General features: G+C 54.2%; 1 protein-coding gene across 1 annotated transcript in view; it reads right to left on the bottom strand.

Annotated features, from left to right (window-relative positions):
- Window positions 1–7,412: 7,412 nt before the first annotated feature.
- PEG3 (paternally expressed 3) overlaps window positions 7,413–10,518 on the bottom strand; it is a 7,592-nt gene continuing 4,486 nt past the window's right edge. The window contains exon 8 of the mRNA XM_012734670.1: window positions 7,413–10,518. Within this exon, the coding sequence (XP_012590124.1) occupies window positions 7,882–10,518 (2,637 nt within the window). The 3' untranslated portion in view covers window positions 7,413–7,881.

Genomic DNA, 10,518 nt, shown 5'->3' with positions numbered 1-10,518 from the left:
TTTCAACATGTTTTTGTAAGGGAGTGTAGTGGTGGTGAACCCCTTCAGTTTTTCTCATGGCTCAGAAAATCTTTTTCTCCTTCAGATCTTAAGGATAGCTTTCCTGGATAGAGTTGCTTTGACTGGCAGTTTTTATTTCTGAGAATTTTGAATGTTATTCCACCCTCTCCTGGACTATAAAGTTTCAACTAAGAAATCTGATGGGTATAACTTTACATTTAATATTCTTTCCCCTATAAATAGTCAACATTCTTTATCATTGACATTTACAAGTTTCTGTTACGTGTCTTGGTGAGGTCTCCTTACATTGAAATAATTAGATGTCCTCACTTCATGGGTTTGTATATTTCATTCCTTCCCCCATTTGGAAAATTCTCAGCTATAATTATCTCTTTCAAAAAGCCCCCGAGGACTCCTCCCTCTCTTCACTTCCAGAACCCATTGTCTTCATGTGTAATACCTTTCCAAATGGGTCTGAGTAATTCTTATAGCATTTTTTCATCTCTAAAACAACTTCATTTCTCTTTTCTTCTATCTGAATGATTTCTAGATTTCTATCTTCAAGAGCACTAATTTTCTCTTCCACATGACCTACTGTTTTATTGCTTTCTATCACATTCTTCTCATTGAGTTCCTCAAATACAGAATCTCGTCTATGTTTTTTGATGTTCTTTTTTGATGATATTTTGATGTTTATGTAAAGCACTCCTGCGTATTAATTTTATTCTGAGGTTATTGAATTGTCTGAGTTTTCGAGTCTCTTTGAGTTTCTTCATGATAAGTATTTCGAATTCTCTATCCATGACATCATAGTCCCTTGTGGGTTTGAGTTTGGATTTTGGAGAATTGTCAACCTTTGCGAGCTCAGGTCACTTAGAACTTTTGTGCTTTTTGAGGGTAATGTGTCTATGATTTGGCCAGTCTAACACCTTTTAATTTTGTTGTCATATTTTTTGCTTTAATTCAAATTTGATAGTTCAGTAATTGCATACTTGCTTTTCCCAGTAGGCGGCATTATACCTTAAGCTTTTGGTCTCTGACTTGTTATTCCTCACAGCCTGGGGGTGGTGGTGGGATGGGGTGGGTGGGGTTCTGCTGCTTTGATAGTGAGGAGAGGAAGGTGTTAACCCCCGACATGGGTGGGCAGGGAGGTCTGGCTCTCTTGCATACCCCACTGCTTTTCCATATCTTTAACCTCTGCTGTGGTACTGTTTGGGACACTGGTAACAATGCATCAGGATGCAGTGATACGCATCCTCCTTGGCGAGCCCCAGCCTGTGGGATGCTCCTCACTTTTACAACCTTGGGGATCACATGGGGTGAGAGTGAGGGCTTATAGGGTAGGTTTTTCCTCTCTATGCCAGGGCTGCAGATAGAATTGGTAGTCCAGCTATCTCTGCATCTCCACCACCCACCCACCTTCAGTCATAAACAGAAGATCCGTTTTGTTTTATAAGTGATCTCCTAACTATGAAGGCACGCAACAAAGCAAACACTGTATGCTGCTATGATGTTGACGTTATTCCATAAACTTCCTCTTAAAACTTTTTATTGTATCCCATAAGTTTAAGTTGGTTGTGTTTCCAATTTCGTTTCTCTCCACATATTCCTTTAGCTTCTTTTTTGATCTGTTGATTGCTAAAGAGTAATGATATTCACACACTAACTCACACACACCCTTTTTTATTGAGGTAACACACCATGTTTCAAGAGTACAGTTTCAGACATTAACAAATGTACCTATCACAGCACACTCACCACCAAATGTTTAGAAACTACCTGCCCTCATCCTATTGATGCCCTCTACCACCCCTCTCCCCTCCCCTTGGTAACCACCATTCTGTTAGCATCTAAGTGTGCTTTCTGTTTTGCTTGTTCCTTTGTTACTTTACATTCCACACGAATAAAATCTGGTGTTTACCTTGACTTTCTGACATTTTATTGAGCAGTCTCCATAAATTCCTTTCATGTTGTGACAATTAGGAAGATTTCATCACTTGGGGGCACTGAGTAGAATTTCATTATGTGTGTGATCTCACTTAACTGATTATTCTGATTTTTATTTGTAGCATTCTTTAGCCTTTTAATCATGCCAGCTTTTCATGTGACTATTCGTCAACTTCTGCAATATATTTACTTTTTCCAGTAAGACTTTCCCACAAGCATTTTTCTTATTTCTAATCTAGGTTTCTTTTCATCTTATAGAAGTCACTGATTTCTTGCAATCCTAGTTTGGGGATGATAAATTCCTTTAACTTCTGGTTGTTTCTCTAAAACTCTGGTTACTTCTGTGCAGTAAACTTGCTGGGTAGAGATTGATCAGAAGTGTTTGCCTTTCAGCCCAGTGGCTGTATCATCCATTGCCTCTGGCCTGCAAGGTTTCTGCTGAGAATTCCACTTACAGCACTAAGGCAGTTCTTCAGTGTGTCACATCTTTTATCTAGCTTTTAAGATTCTCTATCACTCATTTTTGCCACTTTAATGTGCCTTGATGTGCATTTCTTTGGGTTTACCCTACTTAGTAATTTTTGAGGAGTTTCCTGTATGTCTGCTTCCTTCCCCAAGTTAGGAACAGTTTTCGGTCAGTCTTTTTTCAGTAAGATTTCTACTTCTCCCTTCCAAATCTCATACACCTGCTATCTTCTTTTGAAATAATTCTTCTTTCTTTGCTTGCCTATCTGGAGGCTTTCCAATATCCTATCTTCCAATTCATGGATTCTATCTGTTGCTTCATCTAGTCTGCTGTTCAGCCCTCTTTACTGTATGTTTTAGTTTAGGCAATATAGACCTCAGTTCTGTGTTTCTGTTTGGAACTTTCTCACATTTTCTTTGTTTTTTGTTTTGTACATCCTTTCAGTTGGGAATTGAATTTCAGTGAGCAACTTTAGGACTGTTGCCTTGAAATAGTAACCAGGTAGTTCAGTTCTGTTGCATGACTATATCTACCCTTTGACACCCAAGGTTTTGTCTGTCATCTGGGGTATATCCCCCTACCTTTTCCTTTTATTGAACTCTAGTTTCCTTCTCTGTATTAGGATAAACAGCATTTGTTCCCAGTCTTGGTGTCTTGTTTGAACTGGAATTTGTGAGGTGTCAATGGCATGTTGCTTTGGATACTGGGCAGTTAGCTGAAACCTTGGCACTGTCCAGAACAGCTGATGCACAAGAGAGGGGGCCAGTTGGTAGCCCAGAACTTGCTGACATGGTCACAGCCAGGGTGGTGGGAACTGCAGGAGCTTGCTGCTAGAGTGCGCCAGGTAAAAGTCCCACTGGTAGCTGCAGTAGAGCAAACTGGGGGAGGGAGCTGCAGTCACAATATCTCATTCTCATTGTTCACATTTTCACTCTCCTCCATGTTGGATTTTTGTGTTTAAAGGAAAAATGACCTGAAATTCCCAGTCTAGAATAGCAAGCAGGTATCCCTCAGGAATGACTTGTGTGTCCTGTTTGGGGAGACCGACTGGACCTGGGTCAACTTTGGGTCCTGGAAGAGGTGGAACACTTGTGTTCCCATGATTGGCCCCAAACAGGGAAGAGCAGTGCTGTGAGAACAGGAAGAACTATGCTAAAAGAGCCACAGAGCTGTCTGGGTGAAGGGGGGTGTGGGGTATGGAAGACACAAACGTTAAGGAACTCAAGGGTGAGCAGTTCAAGCAGAAGTCAGAGTTGGGTTGGGTGAGGTCCCAAGAATCAGGCTTTTCTGGTCATGGAGCCTTATTGTAGATGTTTGCTCCTTAGCACACCAACCCCATCAAACATGACTAACCTGGGCCTGACAGGTCTCTGGAAACCCATGAGTTGAGGCCAGGAAGGGGCCAAATTTTATGGTATAAACACAATGGCAGGGACTTAAAACACCCCTACAAATGGGAGGTGGGGAGAGGAACTCCCCAAAGACAAGAGCTGCCCAGGCAACTTCAAACAGCCCTCTCTTCACTTCTGTCCTCCACTTCCTTCTGTGAGACATTCCCCAGGCAGTCACGGAAGCAGACAGGCTGACCCAGGCTGATGCCCTTCACCCACTGCAGCTGTAACCAGAGCCAGACACCACAGGCAATGGCCATGTGTAGGATCAAAGGGCTTCTCTTTTGGTGTGAGGGTCTAACATTGGAGTGCAGGGCCCTGCCACCCTGTTGGATTCCATGGTTAGGATTAGAAGCACTTCCACACCATTCGGGGCAGAATCCAATCGCAAAACACATAGGGGGATGGAAGTGTCAAGTATCTGACCCACTCTTCCAGCTGGAGTAGGGGCAGAAGCACCCCAAATGGGGAGCCGCACTCCCCCCGGGGCAGCAAATAGCGACAGCCGGCAAACTGGTCATGGTGGAAGTACAAGCATGTTTTAAAATGACCTCCCAGTTTATAGGAAGATAATCTGCCAAACTGGTGGGATGCTGGTCTTAGGTTAAGATAAGGGACACGGCTTTCTTCGGTTTGACCTTGGGGAAGATTTAGGGAGGGACACTTCAAAGTTGCTCTTTCTGTGATTATTTGAATCTCACTTTTAAATGAGATTAAAACATCAAAGGTCTATCCAACTGAAACACATTGGTGGGTCAAACACTACTGGAATGTTTTGTGGCAAAAAAAAAAAATGCAGGATCTTTAAAAGATCCTTTAGAACTGTTGAAATATGCATAAACTATATAACTGGAGCGAGACTTGCACACAAATATAAAGGTCCAATGAAGCGTTAAATTTGGGGGTATAAACTTACTGTTAAGAACTGGGGTGCAGACCAGAGGTATAGCGGTGAAAAGACTCCCCAGAGAAAGAGTGGGGGGCAGAACAGGCGAATCTACTGAAATCTACTGCTGAGGGGAGCAGTGGGGAAAGGGGGTTTGCTGTGCCCTGTGGGTCACTCCCTGGCCGGGGATGGACTCAGGGCTTTATAAACATTAAAACAAACAAAAAAACAAAAAAACCTATTCAACAACCCTGAAAACTTAAAATGGACAAGAGACTTGAGGCACATCATACTTTTTGACTTTATTTTTATTTCAACACTAATACAGATAGGTAGAACGACTATAGCCACAGTGACAGACCAAAAACCTGTGCACAGAAACGAGATGAGGAAAACGTATTGAGACAGCAGCACGGGGCATGGGTGGCAAAACATGGGCGGTTCTCCCTTCTACGCCTGAGACTTCAACTCTCTCTAACGAACACGCATTTTGCTCACGGCCACGTGTAGGCAGGGAAGGCAGGTCCCCGAGATGTGGTGACGAGACCCTCTGCCACGACCCCTGCCGCCCAGATAGGGCCACAGCCGTGTCCCTCCCATCTCTGCCTCTGCGCACTCGTCACCGACACCGACACCAACAGCCGCAGATCTGCCCCGGGTTGAGGTCTCGGCAGCTGCGGGAAGGCGCCTGACTTCCTGGTCTGCTCTGCTCAGTCTCCAGCTTGCTACGAGTATGTGTTAGCTTGTGACGCAAAGATATATATGTGAGCGGAATACCAAACACCAAGATCAAAGGCCTGGGACAATATTTAACCCACTCGGTCCCACTCCACCACAACCCAGTCCCTTCCTGTGCCACCCCACTTCAGGCTTTCCGCGCACCTCAGGCCGCCACTGCATGAGGCAGGTGGAGTGGCCAAGTCAGATGCTAATGCCGTCTTGGGGGACTGGAACACGGCTGGCTGCCTGCTGTCCTGACTGACAGCCACCTCGGTCACGGGCTACCTTGTCATAGAAACAAACACAACAAGCTTGGCTTCCAGAACACTGGCAACAAGGTGAAACCCTTCACCCGCAACTGCACGAGGCTGCATGACAGTGACTCTGAGTCTCGCGGATGCCAGAGCTGCTGCCCTGTGCAGAGGCATGTCCACTGCTCACTGCAGAGGGCGCAGTCTTTGGATGGTAGGAGCATGGGACTTTTCCCTCCAGTTTTCTGTGTTCTCCAAGTATCTGAGGAAGAGTAGGGTATGCCCACCGTGGGAATGTGATTATAAAGACTTAGTAACACGACCATAAAGAACATTTGAGGAATTTAGGAAAATAATGCTCGACTACAAGCCTACAACAGCAACACAACAGCTGACTAGAAGCACACGTCTGTTTAAAGTTATAACTGCAGTATGAATATAATTCTCGTCCTCCTTCTATCCCTCCCTAAACCAAGGACTCTGTGACCCGCACACAGCTACAGGGGGTCACAGCATCCTCCCTCACTGCTGGGTGTGCAACGTCCACGCTTTCTACCAGAACGAGGTCGGAAAGGACAGCCTGACCTTCAGCAAGCTGCTTCCTGAAAGGCCCCACTGAGGATCAGAGCCCAAAGCTGCAGACCCACCCCGACAGTGGCCACACCGCTGGCTCACCCTCCGCGAGGCCCATGCCCTCCTCAGCTTCCGGGACATCTGCCCGTTCCAACCTCCAGCCTCTCCACACAGCCGGCCTCCAGCCACACCAGGCCGGCACACCAGGCACCCAGCTCCACTCACTCAACTCCCTGGGGGCGTCCTCCCCCACCCAGCACATCGGGGGCTCCCTCTTTGGCTTACTCGCATCTGCTTCCCGTGCTCAGCCCTGCTGGGCCTCCCTGCCACTGCCCAAGCTCGGAGCCCCAAGTGGGTGGCTCTCGAGGAGACAGACACAGCGCAGGCGGGCAGTTTGATCCTGCGGCTCGTTATCTGCTCTCACCTCTCACAACCTACAGTCTGCTTTTTTAGTGTTTTTTTTTAATTTTTAAATTTTTTTTCCAGCCAACTCAGAAAACAAGAAATTTCTTGTCACTATGCAAGGGGAGGGGCAGCAAAGGGCGCAAGGGCTGGGGGCAGGGCACGAGGCCTCAGGCCGTGACGTCCGGCCACAGGAGCGGGCGCCAAGGTGCCACGGCCCGTGGCCACAGCACACGCACAGGCGGGACAGACGCACGAGACAAGTTAAGGCTGCTGGAACCTGAGTCCATGGTAAGCTTGGGTTGACTGTAAAGTTTTTGTGTTTTTTTTTGTAAATAGTTTTTGTAAACACAAGTCACGCACGGGGCCAGCGGGTCAGACGGGTGGAAGCGAGGGAACGCAGACAGAGAGCTCTGGGGACACGGCGGGCGCGGGCGCGCGGGCGGGCGGCACCGAGGGTGCGACGCCACTTAAGGCAGCTGGCGCACCCCGCCGCCGGCCCGCGCGCCCGCGCCATCACAGCAGGCGTCCGCGAGGGCGGACAGCGCCGAAGGCAAAGGCCTGAAGCGGACAGAAAAGCTTCAGCTCAGGAGTCGCCACTGAGCACAGTCAGGGCGGTGAGAGAAGTGACAGGCAGCCCCGGGCAGGGCTCACCGCGAGCCACCGCGCAGCCGCTAGGTGGGACACAGAGAGCCGGTGGCGCCGGGCAACAGCTGCACAGTACGGGGCTGGGGGGCGACAGTGGGGAGGTACAAGGGCTGGGGGCGGGGGGCGGGGCGGGGACAGGTTAACGATGGCGGGGGTGGGGGGAACGGTAATAATGGCTGGGGTGCGGCGCAGCGGATGCGAGAACAGGCCAACGCGCCCCACTTTGGGCAGGGAGCGCTGTCGGGACACCGGCCACAGAGCGCTTCTGTGGAAACTGAGGGTGAAACTGGCGCTTTGCTGTTCTCTTCCTCCTCCACAGAGGAAAGCAGAAGCGGCTGGCTGCGCTGTAAACCGTGGTCCGTGGTCCGTGGCCACCGGCCACCTTGGGCACAGCCAGGCCCACAGGGCTGCGGGACTGCTATGTACAGCGGGCAGGTGTGTCGCGGGGCCCCTCAGGACTCCTGGGGACGCTCGGGCTGGGGGCTAAGGCTGAAAACAGGCGCTCGGCCTGCGGCTTCCCCAGCGCCGCCTGGCGCCGAGTAGACTGCACAGGCCAAGGAAGTTGCTGCGGGCGGGGCCCCGCCTGCCTGTGTGTCCTCAGCCCGTGTGGGCGTCCTGGTGTCTGGCGAGGGACAGGCGGTCCCTGAAGAGCTGCCCGCAGATGGGGCACCGGAAGCGCCCGCTACCCGCCCCGCCACCGTCCCCAGAGCTGGTGCTGGCGCGGCAGCGTGAACCCTCCCCGGAGACCCTCGCAGGCTCAAACATAATCACCCCCGCATGGGCTGGCAGACGCTGCCCGCAGGCAGGGAGAGGCAGGAGGGTCCCCTCCGGCTGCCCGCAGCTGGGCCCGTCCCCCTGAGCCTCCTGGGCACCCCCCGCTTCCTCCGGGTCATGGACCCCAGCCCCATCTGGCTCGTCAGCATCCCCCTCGGGCTCCTCAGCCCTCTCCTCCGGGTCCAGGATCCCGGCCCCATCTGGCTCGTCAGCGTCCCCGTCGTGGGGCTGCTCGGCCTCCCCGCCAGGCCCTCTGGCCTCCCCAGCGGGCTCCGCGGCCTCCACCTCCGGCTCCGCGGCCTCAACACTGGACCCCTGGATGCACAGAACTTCACGAGGAACGAGGACGTTGGCTTCAGCTTCCTGGGACACCGCCGCGTCTTCCTCCTCCAAATGCAGCTTCTGGTGCCTGAGGAGCACAGTGTTGTGCACAAAGGTCTCCCCACAGTCCTTGCACTCGAAGAACGGCATGTCTCGCTTGGGGGGCTCTGTGAGGAAGGAGGCATGAACAAAGGAGGCCCCGTAGGCGTAGGGCTGCCCGCGCCTGTGGACGTGCAGGTGCTCCCGCAGCGCCGCCCGGCTGAGGAAGGCTGCCCCGCATGTCTCACACTCGTGCTGCTTCTCTTCAGCCTGACTTCTCTGTAGCTCGGCGAGCGCCAGGCTGGGGCCGGTGGTGTCCTCGCTGGGCTGGCCCAGGGCCGGCAAGCGTGCTCTGGGGTGCGCCTGCATGTGCTCAACAAGAAGCGAGGCGTGGATGAAGTCCTGGCCACACACCTGGCAGTGGAGGGGCGTCAGTGCGCGGGGGACCTTCTGGGGGGCCCGGGGCCGCCGCGGGCCAAGGATCAGGGGCCGCAGGAAAGGCTCATCCAGCCTCCGGAAGCCATAGAACTGGTCTTGTTCGTGGATCTTCTGATGCTCAAAAAGAAAAGCGCTGTGGACAAAGGACTCCCCGCAGGCCGGGCACTCATAGAGCTGCTCCCCCGTGAGGTCCTGCTGGTACTCGCTGACACGGGGCAGACGGGCCACAGTGCGGGGCGGCGTGCGGGCATCCGCTGGGTACACCCTGCTGTGGACCTTCTGGTGGTCCTTCAGGTCGGCGCGGTCGGCGAAGCCCAGGCCGCAGTCCCCGCAGCCGTAGATGGCGTCGTCGTCCTCATCCCCGTCCCCGTCCCCATGGGGCTCACCCAGCTCCACCTGTGGTGGCTGCTCCTCCTGCAGAGCGCCTTCACGGCCTGTGCCCTGGACAGAGGCCCCAAGCAGCCCCCCGCCATGGACCTGCTCTCCACCATAGACTTTCTGGTGCGCACCCGGGCCCTCGAGGGTGGTGAAGTGCACCCCACGCTCCCGGCACTCGCGGGGGGCCAGCTGCTCGGTGGGCCCGGCCCGGGCAGGCTCTGTGGGGCTGTTGGCCTGCACAGCAGGGCCGGGGTCCCTGGCCTGCGCCAACCGCGGGACGTGGCTCATCTGGGGGCTGGCAGAGGCCAGGCTGCAAATGACAGATGGGCCACGGGTCTCACCCACAGTGCACTTCCGGCCGTGGACCTTCTGGTGTTCGGCAAGCTCGGCGCTGAGTGCGAAGGACACCCCGCACACGCGGCACTCGTGGGCACGCTCCCTGGGGCGAGGGGAGGGGCTCCCGCAGGCCCCGGGGCCGCCCTGCTCAATGTTCTTCCTTTTGGCGCGGGCCTTCTGGTGCCCGAGGCCCTGGGGGCTGGGGGCAGGCGATGCACTGTCCTTCTTCAGCTCACCAGTCTCTCCCACAAGGCCCTCTCGGGGCTGTAGAGGGGACAGGCTGCGCGCGACACCCCCTGTGCGGCCGTCGCCGGCTGAGCCCCTGGGAGGACTCTCTGCACAGCGGCTGTCCTGGCGCTTGCCACTCACCTCTGAGGGGCAGGCACAGGCCCCGGCCTTCTCTCCACCCTGTGCGATGGGCCCGGCCCCGCCGTGAGTCCTGGGGCCCTGCAGAGCCGCCGGGCGGAGGATGCCAGGCCTTTCTCGCTCCCCGCCAGGGCGGCCGTCCCGGGGCGCCGCGGCTGCGCTCTGGCTGCTGGGCCCGGCGGTCACATTCAGCCTCCCGGGTGCCCCTGCGCCTCGGCTCCGCTGAGCCCCGGCAGACGGGCTGTGAATCACGGACAACGCTCGGGGCTCCTCCTCGCACTTGGCCTCTTTGGCGGGAGCCACCCGAGCCCCTGCGGGGCTGGCGCCCGTGGCGAACGCCCTCTGGTCCTCCCCGTCCTCCGGGGGCCGTGTGATGGTGTGGCTCCTCTGAGAGTCGGCGCAGGGACCGCCCTGGCCGCCAGCCTGCTCGCGCCCCCGGCCCCGGCCTCCGTAGAGGTTCTTCCAGGCAGGCGTTTTCAGGGGCTCACCCAGGTCTGGGCGTGGCCGGAAAGCATCACCCCCGTCCTGGAGGCCATAGAGCCCCTCTCTGGAGCGAGCTTTCTGGCGCCGCAGCTGGCCAGG

The sequence above is a fragment of the Condylura cristata genome, unplaced genomic scaffold, assembly GCF_000260355.1.
Source record: "Condylura cristata isolate star-nosed mole 26May11 unplaced genomic scaffold, ConCri1.0 scaffold00066, whole genome shotgun sequence".
In the NCBI taxonomy this organism is placed as follows: Eukaryota; Metazoa; Chordata; class Mammalia; order Eulipotyphla; family Talpidae; genus Condylura; species Condylura cristata.
This window is presented reverse-complemented; position numbering and strand designations above follow the sequence as displayed.